The 22,852-nt window shown below is 44.6% G+C and overlaps 1 protein-coding gene across 4 annotated transcripts in view; it reads right to left on the reverse strand.

The window, feature by feature from the left end:
• Nucleotides 1–153: 153 nt before the first annotated feature.
• The window catches only part of HAAO (3-hydroxyanthranilate 3,4-dioxygenase), a 41,312-nt gene continuing 18,613 nt past the window's right edge, over nucleotides 154–22,852 (reverse strand). For 3 of the 4 annotated variants that reach the window (XM_083175700.1, XM_083175699.1, XM_083175698.1), the window contains 7 exons: nucleotides 17,171–17,277; nucleotides 15,116–15,205; nucleotides 14,368–14,411; nucleotides 7,800–7,945; nucleotides 6,912–6,980; nucleotides 4,969–5,051; nucleotides 154–480 (listed from right to left, as the gene is read on the reverse strand). In XM_083175700.1, coding sequence (XP_083031826.1) covers nucleotides 402–480; nucleotides 4,969–5,051; nucleotides 6,912–6,980; nucleotides 7,800–7,945; nucleotides 14,368–14,411; nucleotides 15,116–15,205; nucleotides 17,171–17,277 — 618 coding nt within the window. In that variant the 3' untranslated portion in view covers nucleotides 154–401. The remainder of the gene's footprint in view (nucleotides 481–4,968; nucleotides 5,052–6,911; nucleotides 6,981–7,799; nucleotides 7,946–14,367; nucleotides 14,412–15,115; nucleotides 15,206–17,170; nucleotides 17,278–22,852) is intronic. The other variant, XM_083175701.1, reaches the window with a different exon arrangement.

Consider the following 22,852-nt stretch of genomic DNA (forward strand, 5'->3'; position numbering starts at 1 on the left):
ATCACTAGTGGCGGCGCTGAGTGGCTGACTATCCCTTTAATAATAACTGCTGTTGAAAAGAAGCCCGAAGTAGCGCCTAGTCATAATATACCCATGTACCGAAAATCACACCATAATACCTCCACTCCTGCAATCATTAACACCACAACTCAGTATTTGTAAATATATAATTCACACAGGTTTGTAAATATTCTAGAATCACTTGCATAATACATTATACAATGGCTTCTGTGACCATATGGTAACATCTAGGAAATTCATCCTACAGTTTTTTATACACGTAAACCCCAGTATTAGGCTAATATATTAACATAGATAAACAGATGTATGCATGAGCAGTTTTGTGCCCAATGTGTCATGATGAAAATGCAGCTGTTCTCTTCTGAAAATCCTGCTGCTGATTAATTATATCCTTTCCTTTTGGCAGGATCCTGACGAATGCAGAAGGCAATACAACCGTCTTCTCTTTGCCAGGAGAACCTACATTGAGTAATAAGTAAATGTTACTTTAATGTTCATTTTTTAAACAACTGTGGGTGCAGGGGATGCAGCTGCTGTGGGGCCCGAGTGCCTCCAGGGCCCATTGCCACTGCATTGCATCTAGAAAGATACCTTTTATCTCCATATCCATGTGTGTGTGTCACCCTGTACCTCTCCTCTCTGTAGAAGGGAGGCCCTTTCAAAATGCTGCTACGGGGCCCACAAAGTTCTAGTTATGCCCCTGACTTTTAGCTATTTTATGTGGATAAATCTACATTCATAAAAAAGGTCATTTATAAAACTGCAAACGCAAGGGCATTTCACCTATATGTCTACCAGGCTCCCCCACCCAGGGTTATACAGGGCCAGCACTGTCACTGCCCCACAGAATCTCTGCATCTGACAATCAGGGTGCCTGGAACACTAAGTCAAGGGGGAAGGGGGTAGGTTATCAATTGCAAATGCACAATTTATTGTAGTACAAAAGTGTGCCCCCAAAAAAGAAATTGACTTTGGTGGTTGCATTTCCAATCAGGTTGATATACTATGATGCCATACCTCTCAACTGTCCCTATTTCCATGGGACAGTGACGATCTTTCTTTACTGTCCCACGTCCCACTCGGGACCGGTGGTGTCACGTGACAGGGGAGGCAGTTGGCAGTCCCCCTGTCACAGCAGTGAATAGATGCTGTGCACATGCACACAGCATCTATTTACAGGAGATGGAGGGACTGGGGTCATAGCCAGGAGCTCTCAGAGCCAGCGGCAAAATGGACCTTTACATGAAGCCACGTCCCTTTTGGGATTGCGATCCTGAAATTTTACAAATTTTACAAGTTGAATATGTGATACTGGTTTAACATTAGTAGTGATAGACCTACAGCATTGTGTTCTGTGCGGGACATTTGCTCTCTATATTGCCTGGAACACCACCATGCAGCCAGCAGTTAGATTTTGCAGTGTAAGTGATTGCCGCTTTAAAGATACTGGAGATTTCTTACCAAATCTCTCACTTTCTGAATCTCTCATCCTATTACATTTCACCCATGATCTTGTAATGTGTCTTTTTCATGTTAACCTTTAAACTCTGTTGACCATCTATCCCTGTGGATCTATTGCATGTTGACCTTTTGGGGTAGACCTAGTGACTGTATATCTAGACACTAATGGCCCATACACACTGGGCGACTTTGAGCTGAAAGCCGCTCAAAAAAGCCTGGACAGCAAAGTGACGGGTATCTCTAGTCCTGCGCTCCCTTAAGGCTGCCAAAAAAGCTGTAAATAAGGAGATTCCCAACTCCTTTAGACAGGTAAATGCTCAAAAAAAACAGTATACAACTTTCAGCGGCGCCTGGGTAAGATGAAGTAATTTGCAACAATATAATAATGTACAGAGGTGATAAGTGATGCAAATAATACTTCCTTTAAGGTAAATGTAGTGTCATCAGATCCTCATTTCCGATCAGATTCCCCACAGGGTAGATCGATCCAACATATGAGGAAAAAGAAGGCTTGTAATGGTGAAGCCAGTTTTTATTATACATACAAACACATAACACACATAATGATAAAACAAAATATCTCCAGACAACAGGGTGCAAAAGGTACTAATTACCGAAAAGTGTATCAGAACTGGTGTTTAGTCAGTTCACAAGCATTAAGTCAATATTCACCAGTCCGGTGCCTGGGTAACAGGTCTGGGAATAGTTGAGAAAAGAGTCCTTAAGTCCACCCTGGTCTGGAAGTCCTGCACAAAGTGCCACCAATCTCTACCAACGCGTTTCGACCCTACAGAACGTAGGCTGTACCATACAGCCTTGAGAAAGACCCACGTTCTGTGGGGTCGAAACGCTACATTTACCTTAAAGGAAGTATTTTTTGCATCACTTATCACCTCTGTACATTATTATATTGTTGCAAATTACTTCATCTTACCCAGGCGCCGCTGAAAGTTGTATACTTTTTTTTGCTCAAAAAAGGCTGTTTGAGCGGCTTTCAGCTCAAAGCCGCCCAGTGTGTATGCCCCAGCGATAAGCGGTGAGCACTGCTGCGCGCTCCCGCATCATCGCCGGGAAAGCCACTCATCTACTGGTAATAACCAAGTTGATTTTGCCATGTAATTGATTGCTGCTTTAAAAAAAAATGGGAAAACTCTCCCTAAATCTCTCACTTTCTGAAACTCTCACCCTATTATATTTCGCCCTAACTATCTAATAATCACACCGATAAATAATATTAATAAAACATTCTCATATATTGTATGAACAATTAGTCACCTATACAATATACACTGCTCAAAAAGATAAAGGGAACACTTAAACAACAAGTCAATCACACTTCTGTGAAATCACACTGTCCACATAGGAAGCAACACTGATTGACAATCGATTTCACTTGCTGTTGTGCAAATGGAATAGACAACAGGTGGAAATTATAGGCAATTAGCAAGACACCCACAATAAAGGAGTTGTTCTGCAGGTGGTGACCACAGACCACTTCTCAGCTCCTATGCTTTCAGGCTGATGTTTTGGTCACTTTTGGAAGCTGGCGGTGTTTTCACTCTAGTGGTATCATGAGACGGAGTCTACAACCCACACAAGTGGCTCAGGTAGTGCAGCTCATCCAGGATGGCACATCAATGCGAGCTGTGGCAAGAAGGTTTGATGTGTCTGTCAGTGTAGTGTCCAGAGCATGGAGGCACTACCAGGAGGCAGGCCAGTACATCAGGAGACGTGGAGGAGGCCGTAGGGGGGCAACAACCCAGCAGCAGGACCGCTCCCTCCGCCTTTGTGCAAGGAGGAACATGAGGAGCACTGCCAGAGCCCTGCAAAATGACCTCCAGCAGGTCACAAATGAGCATGTGTCTACTCAAATAGTCAGAAACAGACTCTATGAGGGTGGTAACAGGGCCCGACCTCCACAGGATGTTTGGCATTTACCAGATAACACTTATTGGCAAATTCGCCACTGGCGCCCTGTGCTCTTCACAGATGAAAGCAGGTTCACACTGAGCACATGTGACAAATGTGACAGAGTCTGGAGAACGTTCTGCTGCCTGCAACATCTTCCAGCATGACCGGTTTGGCAGTGGGTCTGTAATGGTGTGGGGGACAGAACAGCCTTCCATGTGCTTGCCAGAGGTAGCCTGACTGCCATTAGGTACCGAGATGAGATCCTCAGACCCCTTGTGAGACCGGGTGCCGGACGACTCACCGACAGTTGGGATTCCGACAGTCATATCCCAACTTCTCCCTCGTGGGGGTCCACGCCCCCCATAGAGGGAGAATAAAATAGGTGGCGAGCGCAGCGAGCCACTGTCCCCGCAGCGTGGCGAGCGCAGCGACCCCGTAAGGGGCTTCATTTCACTCCTACCACTTTGCAGTCGGGATTCCGAAGTCGGGCTAATGACTGTCGGAATCCCGACTGTCGGTGTGTTATACCTCACCCATGAGACCATATGCTGGTGCGGTTGGCCCTGGGTTCCTCCTAATGCAAGACAATGCTAGACCTCATGTGGATGGAGTGTGTCAGCAGTTCCTGCAAGACGAAGGCATGGATGCTATGGACTGGCCCGTCTGTTCCCCAGACCTGAATCCAACTGAGTACATCTGGGACATCATGTCTCGCTCCATCCACCAATGCCACGTTGCACCGCAGACTGTCCAGTAGTTGGCGTATGCTTTAGTTCAGGTCTGGGAGGAGATCCCTCAGGAAACATCCGCCACCTCATCAGGAGCATGTCCAGGCGTTGTAGGGGGGTCATACAGGCACGTGGAGGCCACACACACTACTGAGCCTCATTTTGACTTGTTTTAAGGACATTACATCAAAGTTGGATCAGCCTGTAGTGTGTTTTTCCACTTTAATTTTGAGTGTGACTCCAAATCCAGACCTCTATGGGTTAATAAATTTGATTTCAATTGATAATTTTTGTGTGATTTTGTTGTCAGCACATTCAGCTATGTAAAGAACAAAGTATTTAATAAGAATATTTTCATTCATTCGGGTCTAGGATGTGTTATGTAATACCCCTTTCAGACAGAAAACAAAATTGCCAGGTGAAGCAGTTCCACCCGGTAATTTTGTAAATTACACGGGTCCTTTTTCTGTGTGAAAGGGCACACCCGTGTCGTAAATCCCGTCTCTCCGACCCTGGAATTGAATTCAATTCAATTCCAGGGTCGAGAGCACGGGATTTATGACCCGGGTTGACCCTTTCACACAGAAGAAATACCCGTTATTCAGCAAATTATCAGGTAGAAATGTTCAACCCGATAATTTGTTCTTCTGTGTGAAGGGGGTCAGGCTGCTCCTGGGAAAATGACACAGCATTTGAAATGCTGTGTATTTGCTGGGATTTTCAGACTTTTCTGTCTGAAAGGGGATTAGTGTTTCCTTTATTTTTTTGAGCATTGTTTATGCACAGTGTGAAATTATCAATTTAACCATACCTGTATATATTTTAGTATTAAAATTAACACACTTACAGGGACTTTTGGGGGATGAGCAGACTGTCTCCAGTAGTGAGATTCACCTCTTTTTTATCAACTGTTACAAAGGAGGAGCCCTCCTGTAATTTATATAATCAAATTGTTATAAGTAACTTTTGCAAGCAAACTTCTGCGCAATAAGACTACATTACATACAATGGTGTCGCAATCAGGGCCAGCAACAGGGTGGTCAAGGGGGACAAGTGTGACAGGCCCCAGTGATCTGAAGGTCCCCAGAGCTTCCATGCCCTGGCATGGACACCGCCTGTACCAGTTGGCCTGTCAGTGACCCTCGCGGCTCGGTCGTCTACTGTGCACCATCTGTCTGTGGCTGAGTCTGACTCACGGTGTGTCACTGCCATCTACTGTGTGTGCTTCCTGCCGTTTGGCGCTCAGAGCCATCTGCTCTGTGTGTGCGCATGGCCTGGGGCCGCAGGCACACAGCCATACCCAGTGCTGGCACTGCGGCCTCAGTCTCTGGCTCCTGTACTTTCACTGCGCATGCGTGGGTCATCTGTTCTGCGCTCTGCGAATGACGTTCCCTGTCTGCTCATAGTGCTCGGTGTTATTTTCTAAAAGTGAGAGGACAGTAGCAGCCGGGAGCCAGCAGGAAGCAGCAGCCAAGAGCCAGGCCAGCAGGACTGAGAATGAGAGAAATCCATACCTGAAAACAGGATCTGGAGCAGCGAAAGATTTAATGAGGCTCATGCAGAAGTGGGTTGTGTGGATGTGGGATTAGGTGGGGGCCCCAGAAATATCATTGTACAGGGCCCCAAGATTTCTGTTTCCAGCCCTGGTCGCAATAGCCCCCGCAGACCCTGTGGCGGCTGGTGGGGAGCAGTGCTCCCACACAGAGCTAGCACCAGACACATTCCTGACTGAGAGCTCTGATTGGATCACGAGTCTGCACAATATCTGAAAAGGCCGCCGGACTCAGCGAGGGATAGGAATGGCAAGGTCTCTGCTCACCTCTCCTCAGGGATGGACAGAAGTAGCGGCGGCAGCAGCCCAGCAGCAGTACCAAAGACCAGGGCATTAAGCACTACTGGGGCATTAAGGACCTTATTCAGGTCGTATCAGGCGGACTCGTGTGCGGACGTGCCGGTCAGAACGGATCGCTCACTCTTTCGGTGAGCGTGAGTCCGCCCACAGAACATCCGCACATGGTTGGTGAAATAAGCCAGCAAAGGGGAGTGGCGTGCATATGAGCGTACGCTACCGTGCTCGAACGGATCTCATCCTTTTTCACTTGGAGACTGAGCGTGTCTCTCTGATCGTAAGAGGAAGCATATGGCCGAGCACGGTGGTGTACACTTCACATATATGGTCCAGCAATTATTCCCTTTGAAGTTACCTTCTAACAATTACCCAATTATCCTGTTTGATTTTTTGATTGCTTTATATGACCTTATTTGTCTCCCTTAATTAATCTACAATTGAACCCTAATTACATGTTTATTTCTTGTGTTCTAATATGGCACTTTCCTCACTATCTATGTGCAGGGCATAAAGTGGTCATGCAGAGGTGGGGGAACTCATTTCTCTAAACCACCAAATATACCCCCTCCCCTCCCCCCATTAGGCAGAGACAGGGTCAGTGGTAGGGTTTTTGGCATCCCCTGCAAACTAGAATGCTTTTGAGTGAGAATTACTGTGCAGGGCCAATGTGTGGATACAATGTTCCACCTCACCATGAGAGGTGGTGGAACTCAGTTCACCACCTCCATGAATACCCAGAATGCTGCATCAGTGTGCATCAGCAGCCGCACAGGTTAAAAGTGGAGTAACTTAAATGTAGCTTAAAATGAAGGCTGGGTATTATTTACATAGTGGTTAAGTGGCAAGAGAAAGATGCATTTGTATATGGAAGATGGGTAACGAGAATGTCAACCTTCAGGAGGATGCAGTAGGCTTGCTCTACATAACATTCTCACACACACCAGTTGCCAGAGCCAGGTATCCGTATCAGATGTGCTGTTGTCACTTTGTCCTGACCCATAGACTGCTGCCTGAAATGGGAAATTAATGTGCATTGTTATTTCATACAAATAAGATATACCCTACAAAACATCTCAATGGGAAACCACAAAGCAAAGGTTCCATTTATTCATTCAATTAAAAGCTTTTTTCTGAACACATTAACTACTATACATACAAATGAAAAAACCTCAGCAAATCCATTTTGTACCTAGCAATCTGCACTATGGCCCTCATTCTGGTCGGCTCGCAAGGTAGCGTTAGTTTGCTGCTTTGTGAGCTTTGTAGCACCGCCCACCATGCGTCCAAATGCCCACCCCACCCCACCCCTGCTATTTGCCGATTTTCCCTGCAGGCATGTGAATGGATGTTTTACATAAACATCCAATCCCAATCTTGTTTGGGTTCCCAAAATCATTAGATGTCTCTGGTGCCTTAGATTAGCGGCGCACTGCTCCGTGAACAGGTCGGGCAGCTGACATCCGGTGACGTCAGATGCCCGCCCACGGAAGACTGGCAGCCACCCCCGTTCACATGGGGACGCCCAGCATGCAAATGCCCCATACCTGCCTTATGCACGCCCCCCCTGCTGAGAGCACCACAGAGACTATGCAAGTCTCCGAGGGCACACGCATTGAAGACCTGTACATGCACATATCCGCTTAGATCTACAACATTGGTCACCGTTGCAAATTTGCAACATAGTGAACCGATCAGAATGAGGGGCTATATACAGTTGGAGTTTCCAACTTCTGAATATTATTTTATAATGGACAATCAATGTATTTTTGTAATCAGAAGTATATTTAGGAACAGGCGTCCCATTATGTGCACGCAATAAATTATTGTACCTGTGTCTCATGAAGATCTTCAAACAAAAGAACATTTTTTTTCTGATTTATTTCCAAACGATGTTCCTCTAGCCAGTTGTGAAATGAGAATGGTTCCTGGACTTTCTGAGTGTTGAGAGGGAATGGTATTCTCTCTAATATTTGGTCTTTAGGTGAACAGAAAAAGTTATGCTTAAAAGTAATATTAAACATGATCAACAAAACCATTCAATGTTTTCATACTATTAACCTCCTTAAGTCACAAGAACATTTTAATATAAGCTGCTTTCAGAAAATACATTTCAGTGTAAAGGTGCCCATACACTATGCAACTTCTCCCCTTGGAGAAGTCACATCCAATCCCCCTTCAGACTCCCGGCACCCTACTGGACGGCAGGTTACTTCTGCATGCAATGTGTTGCATGCAAATCCCTTTCCCCACCGCCAGGAGGAGGCCCATTCCAGAGATATTATGGGCAGCACATATGATCTCCAATCCGATGTGCACGGGACCGTGCATCGGATCGGATGTCTCACACATGCTATTTGGCCCGATTTCTCGGCCCGAACCACCGGAAACAGGTATAATCGAGCCCACTTTGCATTGTGTATGTGGGCCTTAAAGTTTCCAATGGGCTGTGGCTTTGTACTCACTCTACTACACTCAGCCTGAAGAGCAAAATTACCTTATGCTCACCTACAGTCCATTGACACCAAGACTTGTGTTATCAGTCTAGCAACATCTAACCTTAAGGGGTATATTTGGTAAAGGTCAATTTTAATCAGCTTTGAGCAATTTCAGATTATTTAAAATGATGTAAAATCGATTGTTGGGCTTCCAGGGTTAAACACACAACTTCTAGCTGACAAATAAAAAAAAAAAAAATTAAATGACAGTACAGTAAATGCACTGGAAACTAAACATCGAGTAAGATTTTTCTGAAATAAATAAAAATCGACATTTAGTAAATATGCCCCTGAGTCCAGGGTGTAGAAACACACAACATTGTGGTTGTTGTCACCTAGACATCTAATGAAGGCATCACATGTGTAAGAAATCATGCAGGACTAAGGTATTAGTAGACTTAATAAATACACCACTAAGCAGCTGCTGTTGGATAATGGGCAAGAATAAAAATCCCACTTACTGAAGGAGACTGAGGGGGTGATTCTGAGTTTGAAGTTCGCAGCTTAGCGAGTATTTGTGTCACCACCCCGCCAAATACCCGCCCCCGCCCCTGCCACCATTTCCCCTCACAACCATACGAGCAGATGTGTAACGAAAACACACCCCCTCAAATGCCGCCACTGCAGGAGACATCATTTAATGGTCGCCGACCATCGAATTATATCTCCAAATAAAAGTAAGTCTAGAAAGAGTTTTGCGGGCACGGGACAAAGACAGGCAGGCAACGGGCTGCCCAAGTACCCATGGGAACGCTCAACATTTTCATGGGGAAACCCATAAAACACTGGGCATTCCCATGGCCCAGCACTGCCACCGCTCGTCTCACCCTCCCTGCTGGGAATGGACTAGTGAGTGAGTAGAAATGGAAAAAACCCGACCATCGGGGCAGAGGCCGAATTCGGATCACTACAAGTGATCCTGAATCAGCCACTCAATGTCAAAAATTAGGGGGCAAATGTAATAGGGTGTGATAATCAGAAAGTGAGAGATTTTAGGAAAAAACTGGTTGCTTTTGCCATGTAATTGCCAATTTAAAAAAATGGGGAAACTCTCCCAGAGGGCCAGATGTATCGAGCTTCAAAAAGTGATAAAGTAGAGAGTGATAAACAACCAGCTAATCCGCTCCTACCTGTCATTTTTCAAATCCAGCCTGTAACATGAGAGTTAGGAGTTGATTGTCTGGCGTTTTATCACTCGCCATTTTATCATTTTTTGAGCTTAGTACATCTGGCCCAAAATCACATACAGTAGTTTCTGATTCTCATGCCCTATAACATTTGGCCCCAGGTGTAGTCAGTGTCAGGGGGTTAGCCAACAAAACCAAATCTAGCAGAAGATCAAAGAGACAGGAATGTACAGAAGAAGTACATTGACCATGCCTCCCAACTGTCTCAATTGTCGCGGCACGTCCTTTTTCTTTGGAATGGTCCTGCCTGGGGTTGGCAGTGTCCCGCAGTAGGGGCAGTTGGGAGTTCTCCCTGCTATCTGCTGCGCACAGCTTCTCTTCCCAGAGACAGAGGAGCTGGGGGCATGGCTAGCAGCTCACTATGCCACTGGCCATGCCTCCATTGGCAAAATGTGGGCGTGACCTCATATAAATTTCAGGCACACGAGTTCCATGTTTTCATGATTCATATTTGCTATATAATATATAATATAATGAAGTAATTTGTATTTGCTTGATGAGTTTACCGGCAGTCAAACACGGCTGACCCTGAAGCTTAGGGCATTATTCTGGTTCACTCTCAGGCAAATCCCTTCTCAAATGGACAAAACCATGTGCACTGCAGGTCGGGCAGATGTAACTTGTGCAGAGAGAGTTATATTTGGGTGGGGTTTTATAGATCTCCCTTCAAAGTGAGATCTACTATATATTGCAGTGTACAAATAAAGCAGTCGGTATTTTCCCTGCACAGAAACAAAATAACTTACCTAAATCTAATTCTCTATGCACATACATCTGCCCCCCCCCCCCCCAACCTGCAGTGCACACGGTTTTGTCCATTTGAGAAGGAATTTGCCTCTGAAAGTGAACCAGAATAAGGCCAATAGTACGAATCAGTCAGAGCCATGCGATGCTTCTATGTGTAAAACCAAAAGGAAGAGTTTTTCAAAAATGGCATTGGGTCCCCCCTTGGCTGGAGTCCCCCTGTATTTAGAGAACCAGCACCAGGCTCTTGGACTAGTCCTGGTTTCAAAAATATGGGAGACAAGAGATGTAGGGCTCCCCTGTATTTGTTTAAACCAGAACCGGGCTCCACTATTCAGTAAGGTAATGCCATAGCGGGGGGCACATTTGTATCGGTCCCTGTGGCATTTACCTCCCAACTAGTCAAAACTGGCCGATGTCCCTGAGTGTCCCAAAAAAAAGAAGGGGCCCTCCCAGGGCACCCAAGTTCCTGAGCTGAAGCTCGGGGCTATCCTTGGCACCCCTGGGTGATGGATACCTGGTTGATAGCAAATGAGTTTTAACATTTGAATAAATACTGTGATTGGATGTGGAACTACAAGTCCCAGCAAGCCTCCCCTGCTCAGGGCTGACTAGTTGGGGGTAAATGCCAAAGCTGCAAGGACTGATATAAACATGTTCCCCAGTTGTGGCATTAGCCTACTGACTAGTGGAGCCCAGTGCTGGTTTCAAATATGGGGGACCCCTACATCTTTTGTTCCCCCAAATTTTTGGAATCAGGACCAGTCCAAGAGCCTTATGCTAGTTCTTTAAGTACAGGGGCACCCTACTTGATTTCTCACCTTTTTAAGAACCAGCACTGGCTCAGAGAGCTGCCCAGTCGCTAGGAGAGCGCTGGGCACACCACTGAACATGATAAAAACGGGGGTTGTGGCACTAACCACACCCTCTTTTCTCGAGGCCCCACCCACTCTCCCCTTAGCACCGTCCCGTTTTTGGGCCGGGCCGCCTTCGGTGCGGCTCGTCCTAATTTAAAGATCTGCAATGTTGGGAGGTATGCATATGTACCCATTTTAATAAATTTCCCTCATTTCTACAATAAATAGTGTACAGCAGTGTTTTTCAACCACTGTGCCGTGGCACACTAGTGTGCCTTGAGCTGTTCTCAAGTGTGCCCCCAGATCTAGAGACGCCCAAACCAGTTTATAGCCACCACCAGTTCAAGTGTTATTTACTGGTCTCTTCTTTTTATTTAAAGGGTCAATGTATTTTATTTGTGTTACCTTTGGGGACCAGTGTGATTGTTTTTTATATGGGGGGCAATAGGTTTGATTTTTTCCTGTGGGGGGCAATGTGTTTTGCCCCGTGGGCATCTCATGGTGTGCCTTGGCAATTTTAAAATCTTTTTTAGTGTGCCACAAGGTAAAAAGGTTGAAAATCACTGGTTTACAGTATAACACATTTATCTTGCACCTGAAGATAAAATTGTCACAGATCATGATTGCAACATTTGTGCAATAAGTTTATATACAGCAAGTACAAATTTGCAACAAAACATGCAGGGAGCAGAAGAGTGAAGAGGAACTGAAACTGAATTACTTAAAATAGAAGTTCTCAGTTTTTTCCTTCCTATGTCGGAGCAACATTGGTTTATACAGTTAACACAACACTGGATATGTCATATTGTCTGTCACAAACTGGTGACCAAGCTCTCCTAAGAGACTCTTGGAAAGACAAGCTGAAGGTTGGAGTGCATTCGCTGTAGCAAAATTCATGGAAGTTATCATTTTAACAGGACTAAAGTTAATAATTTAATCTCATTTGTCATATTCTGCTGAACAACCATTACAGTGATTTATTGACCTCTAATTATCTCACATCTAAAAAAAAAAAACCTTTCATGCAATAAATTCTGAAGTGGTATTATAATATACTGTCAGTAATGCACTTAGCTAAACGCTAAGGGGGAGATGGGAATAAGACCTCACATGTGATGTTGCTATGGGCAACCAATCAGATCCTGTCTACTATCTTCTAGAGGGTGCTAAATAAATAAGAAATAGATTCTGATTGGTTGCCCGTAGCAACATTCCCATCTTAGTAAATTGCCCCCTAAAAGTTCTGGAACAGTTTAAAAAAGTTATTCAGCATACAGTTTTCACAAAGAAAAACCATGTAATGATTAAATGTTACTAGCTGACGGTTTTGGTTATAAACCAAAACCAACTGTTACCAACAATCATCAACAGCATTTAGCTGTCAACAAATAACTACAGTATTTAATCCGACAGGGTACATTTGGTTTTAGCTTTAATTGAAACCTGACGTCGATGTCAGTAAGCTGGTGCACTTCTACATCCAATCAGTTTTGAAGCTCAAAACCAATAATAAATAAAAGTAAAAAAAAAAAGTAAAAAGTAAAAAAAGTAAAAAATCACTATGCAGGCTTCTTAGGTGTAAATACAATTAAACTGATAAAAAATATATATGGTCACCGCCTTGAAAAACAAACAAAACAAAAAACACCATGGTTTTCTACTTTTTACATGTTTAGGGAGACATTGGGGTATATTCAATTAGTGTCAGATCCATTCCGACATTCTTTTCTTGACATGGATCCGACATTACCTGTTCAACACAGCGCCAGCTTTGGCTGCTGATTGATGCTCACTCGGCCGGCGCCGGGACCAGGTGAGCGCATCGGCGGCAGCAGTGTGCACCTGGGAGGCAGCGGTATGTGGCCGGGAGCACCGGGTGACCTGCTCTTACCCAGCCCGGCGCCATCCTCCCTGCCTCAATCCAACATGTTTTCAGCGGTTTTAGATTGCCGGAAACGGGGCCAAAATCTTTCAGATAGGCGTAATAGCTGCCAATCCACCTGGTTTCTGACAGGTTGGAACATTCCTGTTCCGGTCTATTCTAGTTGAAAACTGCTATCTTTTCGACAAGATGGCAGTTCCGACTGGAATTGAATATACCCCATCGTGGTTAATAATGTGTTGTACATGCCTATTTGGCACTGGTGACATACACACAGCATTGGGCACAGCTCCTGCGCTTCTCACAATAGGCCATTGATAATCTTTATCACTAGGTCCATGTGACCCATAATTCAGCCTTGTTGTATTGCAGGTGGGGCAGATTAAAGATGCGCAGAGAGATTTAGATTTGAGAGAGGTGAATCCAAATTGAATCCTAAATTGCAGGGTTAAAATAAAGCTGTCCAGCATTTGTGGGCTACAAGGAAATCAGCCAATATTTTCCCTTCAAGTAAAAAATACATGTATTACTTTTAGGGCCTTATTTTGGTTCACTCTTTCTGACAAAATACTTCTTAGATGGACAAAACCATGTGCACTGCAGGGGGGCAGATGTAACATGTGCAGAGAGAATTAGATTTGGGTGAGTAATTTTGTTTCTGTGCAGGGAAAATACTGGCTGCTTTATTTTTACACTTCAATATAGATCTCACTTTGAAGTAAAACCCCACCCAAATCTAACTCTCTCTGCACATTTTGCATATGCTCCCCTTCAGTGCACATGGTTTTGTCCATCTAAGAAGGATTTTGTCAGAAAGAGTGAACCAAAATAAGGCCCTTATGTTTCATGGTTTGTCCATGTTCACAATGACTTGCTATTTCTTACTTTAATATTACTGACTTAGTATCAGGCACTAAAAGCTCCATACACATTAAAACACATCGTATTTCCCTGATTTGCTGATCCCAACTGAAAAAATATCAGGATCGGCAAATCAGTGATTTTTAACATGCAGAATTTTCCTGATACCCCAGTGAATCCGCAATTATTGATGGATGCCTGATGCCGATTATGATCGGCAGAGTGGTGGATTGGATCAGATTGGGGAATAGAGAAATGAAACTCAAATGTACAGACATCTTTAAACAGAAAGAAAACCTAAATAAACCAGTTCTGCAAGCTTTGAATCCATTAAATAAATATGAGATTTAAGTTTTAACTATCACTATTACCTGGGTCAGGTTTTCCCGTTTTATATTGCTTGGAGTTGAAAAATCTAAGAACAAAAATGAACAAACCAGATTTATAATTTTATCGTAGCATCTTTAATTTAGTATTTTGCGCAGTAGCATACATTTAACACTACTGAAGATATAGGGCCTGATTCGGTCGCAATTGTCCAAAAATTAGTTCACTTTTTTTTTGGGACAATTGCATAAGCATGCACGCACCGGTGCACGTATGCAAACACTAAAACTGAAATCATCTGGTGATCAGTTTAACTTCTAACGATGGGCGGTGATGAGAGCAGCGGTGCATCATTGTGGGGGCAGCTTTTCCTGGGAGCAACCCAGAAAACACGGGCATGTCTGGGCCACTCCAGTGGAGGGCCTCGACAGCTGTGTGATGTCACACACAGCCGCTGCGACCCAGTACATGGCCGGCATGCACCTGGCTTTACAGCTAAGCTGCACTTTAAGTGCCTGCAGATCCCATGATGCGGAGACATCATGGGAAGGGACCTGGCTGCAGAGTTATGATTAGATTGAAGAAGGACAAAGCGGGAGATGTAAGAAAAGTAGAGTATATTACAGTAGACATGATATAAGAGATAATAAGATTGTGAGACTCTTGGAACTTTAATAATGAATGTAACAATAGCGGCATTGGGGGAAGGTCTAGATGTGAAGATAGAAGGACGAAGCAAAGAAGAAAAGGTATAAAATACCACAATATACAGTATGTACATATCATTCTTACTCATTAATTATTGGTCCAAGTTGTATTCCAAGATCTTCGCAGTAAAACCACTTTTCAAATAAAACTTCGGTAGAATTGTCGATATAATACCTTTGAAAATAAAATTATCAATTATAAGTAATAATAAGTTTAAAATATGTGTTTTAATTCAATGAACTGTGTTGATTTTCATCAACCCAACAGATAGGCAACATGAGAAATCTTGTTGTACAATACTACAGTAATTTCTTACAGCAATTATCAAGTCATGATTGCCATGTGCATGAACCCAGCTAGTACATGTCCAGCTTTATAATGGCCTTATACATCATTGGGTCACTACTGTAAACACTGTAGCAGTGCTATTGTTATCTGGAGACCCCAATGGCTATAAACGTCCCCATATTTGCCAATGTGGTTTAACCTATCATTGATCGGGGGCTACATGCACTGCAGTAATCCATGTTCTGCTATTGTTATCAGGATGGTAATAACAAAAGGAAATATTTGAAAAAAAAAAACATTATTCTTTAAAAGAGAACCAATGATTTTTTTTGAGGGTTTCAATACTTTTTTTTAATATTTATGAGCCTACCCCCCAATAACAAGGTAACGTCCTCAGGTAGGTCCATAAGATTAAAAGTAACTGCTCAGTGTTACTTGAGCAGCTACTTTTACTTACTTAATACTTTATTTGTGGGTGCCCTGTGGTGGTTTGGTTAGGGTGGTTTGGGGGTTCTCTGATAATCTTAGGGCCCTACACGATGAGGTTACCTTGACGTAGGATGGTTAGGCTCATAATATTGACCAATTGTATGCCAAAACCTTGTATATGATGTATAATTATTACATCTATTATAAGTGTAATCGCTGTTTGGTTCACCTGCTCCCTTGTTTCTATGGGCCTTATTCTGGTCTGTGCGGCCAGAGCCGAATATGCGGCCAGGACCGTGCGTCCTAAACCCCGCCTTCCCTACAGATCGCTCACTCCGTCCGAATGCGGTAAGCCGCTGACCGCATGGAGCATGAGTGGATTTCTCATGTATACACCTCCTCCATCTCTGGGAACCTCCCTCATCATTCGATGGTCGCATACCATCGAATGCAGGACCGAGTGGTCAGGCAGCTCCTGCGAGCTCAGACCACTCGGGCATTTCTCCGTGCAAAAGCAGGGATCTGGGCGGGCAGCTGACATCCGGCAATGTCATATGTCCGCCCCCTACAGTTTTCATGGGAACGCCCATGAAACGCGGGGCGTATGCATATGTTAATGAGGCCAAACAGCCCTTCACGCCCCTCTCCACCCCCTGTTCGTAGTGTAATCAATTCATGCGGAATTTGGACGTATGTCCCTTTCGCACATGCGCAGATATGCCTCTGCACATGCGCAGACACAAAACATCGGCGGAACAAACGCACGCGGAAATATCCGCACCAACCAGAATAAGGGCCTATGTTGTAGTCTCAGCTAGGAAGCACATCACATTATAAGTAGCTAGGGTGTGTAGTCCAGACCCCATCCCCTTAATATAACCTTAAATTACCCAGTGCAAGGGAAAATCTTGTTCTTATAGTATCACCCTTAGGGGTGAAGTTAGGAGACCCTTATTCTCCATTTGCTGAAGGTTTGGGTATTACTTCGTTGCTGTCTATAATTTTGTTACTCCACCTTTCTTTCTTCTCCTAGTATACTGTATGTGAGCTCATTCTCCAGAGTGTACATAGAAGTTTGAGATGGCATCTGGGGAGGGAACAGGCATCTGGGGAGGGAACAGGCATCTGGGGAGGGAACAGGCACATCTGCCCCACAATGCACATGTCAGGGAAAGATATTTTATCCCAACGTAAAATAATTCCTCCCTAATTTAAAACTCTGCACTTGCTATGCAGTCACAGTGGTATGCCTGCGTATTGCTGTGCGCCTGTCATTAAAGTTTAGTTATAATTCCAGAGTGTGATACAGTAGCCTTATAAAAATAGCAACACAATATTGTACAATATAACAGAATACAGAACACAACATCCTGACACTTTGGTGTCACTTGTTAAATTACTATAAACAATACGATCCTTTACCTCAAACCATCTTTCTCTGTGTTTAACCTCCTCCTTTCAAACACGAGCCCCACTGTGTGTGGGAACCTTTGTGGAGAATGTGGTATCCGTGCCGGAAGCAGAAACATCTGTCAAGACAGAACGTGTTTTTATGGAAATGAGTCAATTCATGCAAATATAACATCTTTCTCCGGTAAATGCTAGTTAAACCTCACACATCAATTGTTTTCTCCTATAATCACACACACGACAAACACTCAAAAGCAAGAAAACACAGAATTGCTTGCAGATGTCTTCGCGAAAAGGCAGCTCATAAACATATTTAACTGCTGATGTTGTTTCTGATATTTTTTAACCTCTACACTTACTACATACTGTATTATGTTTTCTTTGTAGATCTTGAGGACAACATGTACTAGTGAGAGTAAAACTTGTAAAAGGCCAGACTAAAGGCCCCCATACACTGTGCGACTGGGCATGATTTCACCCAATTTGTATGAATCGGGCCGTGAAATCGGCCCAAATCGCATATGTTGACATCCCCTCTGGGAGCAGGGAGCCGGGCAGGAGGAAGCCGTCAGCAGGGGGGGGGGGGGCAGACAGGGAACCAGTGAGTCGAGAAGGAGAAGACGCTGCAGCGGGCAGCAGCGCAGCGGGAGCAGAGCACTTCAATACAAAAAAGCCCATAGACACTAATAGGAAGCCATTGATTGGCTGAGACCGCTGATTTTTTTTTTCCTTTGAAGTGCTCCTCTGATGCTGCTCCCGCTGCTGCCCGGCAGCGTCTTCTCCCCCCCCCCCTGCTCCCACTGACAGCAGTGGCTTCCTGTCCGGCTCCCTGCGCCACCCCCCATGCCTGGCTCACTGTCACTGGTCGCGAGCATACCCCCTGCTGCCACCCCCCGCTCCCATTGTCCCTGCAGCTCCCCAGGAGTTGCATGTGATAACTCGCATGTAATTTATCACATGCAAAAACTTGGCACATGAATTGCCTAATCGCTTGTGATCCCTCCCGGGGAGCTGCTGGTACAATCAGGTCCGACTTGTCATGTCGGACTAATGTATGGGAGCCTTAAAGGCCCCCTTACACTTGTTCAACTTATTGTTCAACAAATTGGACCTGATTTATCCTATGTGCAGGAGGATCAATCTCTTACAATCTCTTGGTTATACCCAATGGCACAGGATTGTGCATTGTTTTCTACACATCAGGCACATAAGATTTTGTCAAACAGGCACATCAGATTTTGTCAGATAAATTGACTCAATCCACCTGAATTGGAATAAAAACCGGGCCCTTAAGACTAGGGACAAGTTCTCATTACCTGCCATCAAATGTTATGTTTCTATGATCCTCTGCATGATGGGCCTCTATGATGGGCACATACCTCCCAACAATCCCGATTTCAGCGGGACAGTCCCGATTACCGGGTCCTGTCCCGCTGTCCCACCCGCGGCCGGAGGTGTCCCGCTGCGGGGGGGGGGGGGGGGGGGGTCGGAGCCCCCCCCCAATTTGACAGAATAGACACTGTGCTCATGTGCACAACGTCTATTCGCGGCTGAAAACGGGGACGCGGCTCATTTACAAAGCCACGCCCCTCATTTGCATAAGCCGCAACCCCCTTTTTGGGCGCTCGTGCGGCTTCGCCGCGCGAGTGTCCCTATTTCTGCAGCCGGAAAGTTGGGAGGTATGTGGGCAGATTGTACCCTCAGCATTAATGGCTGGATTCAGTCCTTTGTAGAATGGGCTGCATTTAGGGCTGTATTTTGGCCTCTGTATTGTAAGATGAAATCATGGGGAATCACAGTAAACAGCATTACCCGCTACTTATATAACATTAGCTACAAATGTACACAAAAGCTAGTACACATATTCAAAAAGACAAGTTTTACAGTGTGCTTAGCATTGATTCAAAGATCTACTGTATCTGACTTCCCCAAGATAAAGAAAGAAGGCAATAATATTATCAAACATGGGCTGACAGTTTTTATTGAAAGCACTACATCAGATACTGGGGCAGATGTATTAAGCCTGGAGAAGAGATAAACTGGGGATAAAGTGGAGGTAAAGTGAAAGGAGATAAAGCATCAGTCAATCAACTCCCAACTGTCATTTTCAAACACAGTTCATTGGCTGTGCTTTATCTCTTTTCACTTTATCTCTACTTTGTCTGCAGTTTATCTCTTCTCCAGGCTTAATACATCTGCCCCACTGTTCTAAATAAAAAAGAAAACATTGACTGAAGCTACTCTGAACAGACGTTTTTTGCTCTTTCCGGAGGTTTGCCATCTAACAGTCAGGGCAGCCGAGAGGAATGCTGGGCCCGGTAAAATTTTTGAGGCGTGGCCTAAGTGTGCGAGGTGTGACCATCTCCTGCACTTAGGCTACACCCCAAAATGTTTAGAGGGGTGAAAGAAAACTCTAAAAACTCTGAACTCAGGCTCAGCATGAGCATGCGCTGTCTACAGCACATGCTGTAGAAATGTGTGCTGCTGTTGCTGCCTGGGAGAGATGGCAGGGGAAGGGAGGGGTTGGACCAGGGCCCCTGCCAGGCCCCTCCAGCAAGCCCGGGCCCGGGTAATGAGTACCCACTCCCCCCCACCCCCTCTCAGCTGCCCTGCTAACAGTAGGCGGGTGAGGCGGCAAGCCTCCAGAAATCGCTGAGGCAGAGGAGAGTGAAATCATTTGCATGTGCACCTATGAGTCGCGTGGGTGCTGGGTCTTGTGCCCACCTATGGTCACATAGGTGCACACATGAGCCACTGGTCAGATTTTTCTATCATCACTGACATGGAGGATACAATCTCTGTTTCTGTGAGAGACTCCTTAAGAATGTCCTCCATTGCTGGCAGCATTAATAGATAAGAGCTCATAAAAGGAAACTATCTTCTTTCTACAATTTATTTTCTTCTTGAGGTGATATTTCATTTAACAGGAGATCTATTCCCAATCAGAAACTTTGACACTTCTAACTCCTCAGATTCTAAGGTAGAAAATTTCCCTCAGCAAAGTGCCAGGTAATCTTCCTGTCAAGGAAGGCACCAAAAAACAAAAATAAATAATAATAATAAAATAAAAGTAAAGGTGCCCATACACGGTGCGATTGCACCGTGCGATTCGATGCGCGCTCCTGTGGGCATCTCATCGCACAGTACAAAAAGTATGTGCTGCATAGATTCTACTTATTTATTTAGCACCTTCTAGAAGATACTAGATAGAATCTAATTGGTTGCTATGGGCAACATCCCATCTTCAATGGGAAATCTTCAATTGGTAAATATAGCCCTTAATGTCCATATAAAGTACATAAAAGACAAAGTGGGAAATTGACTAAGTTGGGAGATATATTTCACATGGGATGTTGCTATGACCAACCAATCAGAAACTATTTTCTTCTAGAAGGTGCAAAATACATAAGTAGATTCTGATTGGTTGCTCATAGCTACATCCCATAATATATAATTGGTAAATTAAATATCTGTGTACACAACTATAAAGTATTGTTTAGATGTACTCTGCTCGGTATACTGTAATTAAATCCGTCTTGTACTGCATTAAACAGAATGTTTGACAACCCGCAAGTAATTAGCAAGATAAGGTCTGAAAACATTTTGGATTCATTAGGCACCGTAATAACTCACATCATTTACATGTGCAGCTATCAAAACCCCCAGTTTATATGGAAAATGTAATTTGGCTAAACTTCTGTCAATAAGGAAAGTGCATTAGATTTTCAAATTGCCACCAGAATACCAGATGGTTTAATTATGATTTTCAGTTATCTTTTTAAACTAGAGAAATCCCGTTATCTGGCTGCCTTCTCTCTTTCCATCTCTTGTTCCTTTTTTTTGTACAGCAGTTTCCCAATTGCGGTCCTTAAGGCATCCTAACATCCAGGTTTTAGGTATAAGCATGCTTGGCATCAGGTTATTTAATTAGTACAGTGCCTCAGCATATCTGATTTAACCATAAATGCTGAGCAATGGATGTCTTTAAAACCTTGACCACTAGGGTGACTTGAGCAGGGTCGCCGAGAGAGGAGGGGGAGCGGGTACTAATTAGTACCCCAAACCACCCCTTCTCCGTCAGCAGCAGCACACACCTCTACAGCATGTGTTGTGCTGACAGAAGCCTCAGCACGAGCATCTCACTGAGAGCGTAAGAGCTCATGCTGAGCCTGCTGTCAGCACAGCACATGCTGTAGGTGTGTGCTGCTGCTGAGGGGAGGGACAATAACCCCCCCCCCCCTCAACTTTAGATTGTTTTTTCAACCCCCTCAAAACATTTTGGGGGTGTGTCCTAATCCTGAGAGGTGGCCACGCCTCTCGTGATTAGTTCACGCCCCCACAATTTTACCAGGCCTGGCATACTTCTCAGCGGCCCTGGACTTGAGTACTGTGCTTAGGAACCTATGGTATTCAGTATTTTGTGAACCTGTATTTTGTGGACCTTTAGTTTTGACAAACAGATGGAACAGACTTGGGTCTTAATATTGGTTTACAGTATGTAATACAGTTTCTCCAACCAAGGGACACTCATGCTGCCAAATTCAGTTACCTGCAGGAACCTCGCTCGTAAATGTTTATGAGTGACAAGAAAAAAAAAAAAAAAAACATTAAATGCACATCTCTGCACCTGGAATGTTAATGTGCCTTGAGACCTTGATGTAATAGCTCTTAAACTTCTACTGCTTACCCAATACTATTAAGAATTTTTAAGTGAGAATAATAAAGTGGTAAATACATATTCTAGTGCCTAAAATAATTGCAAAACAATATTTGTTAGAAAACTAAATTAAATTCAAAATAAATAATAGACTTTAAGTTTATATTTATTATGCACATTTGGCATTTTGTGATATTATTGGCCTATTTTGTGTCTGTATGGTAAAGCAGAGGATGGCAGCAATAATGCGGCTTCCATAGCTATTCAATCTCCAGCTTTTCCCATGTGCACAGTTATTTCTATGCCGCAAAACACTGAGGGGGTGTGGCTTGGTGTTTATAAACATTAAACCACACCCCAGAGCATAGGCGTGCGCACAGGGGGTGCCAGGGGTGCACAGGCACCTCCTAATGACCGGCACCCCCCGCACAATTGCAGCACCTCTAATGACCGTCAGCGACAGTGCCCCCTCGCCCGGCTGGCTAGCAGTACCTGCGCTGGCCTGGCTGCAGTGGCTGGGCTCCTTCAGCACGAGTTTTTTTAAGGGGGCGTGGCCACGGAGGTCCGTGATTAGGCCACGCCCCTGACATGTCCTGTGCTCGGGTGGAGTGTGGAGATGGACTAGTGAAGCTGCAGCCTACCTAGTGAACTGTGGCAGGCTGGCTCCTGGCTGAAGCCTGCAGGTAATGTGTGCAGAGACTGGGGAGAAGTGAATAAGGTTGTGTGCAGAGACTGGGGACAAGTGAATAAGGTTGTGTGCAGAGACTGGGGACAAGTGAATAAGGTTGTGTGTGACATATACTGTGAGGGAGTAGTGCGCTGTGTGTGAGAATGCATTGAGGGGAAGTGAGGGGAACAAGGGGCCTGATTCAGGATCGCTCACTAAGTAGCAATCTTTTGCTGCTTAGCAAGTGGAACACCGCCTGCCGAACCCCTATAATGTGAATAGGGTCAGTTTGTGCTGTGTAATGTGAATATGGGTCACTACGAACTGTGTAATGGGAACACCCAGTAGGCGTGATGAACACGCCCCTCCA

Source organism: Crinia signifera, chromosome 3, assembly GCF_055691185.1.
Source record: "Crinia signifera chromosome 3, ASM5569118v1, whole genome shotgun sequence".
In the NCBI taxonomy this organism is placed as follows: Eukaryota; Metazoa; Chordata; class Amphibia; order Anura; family Myobatrachidae; genus Crinia; species Crinia signifera.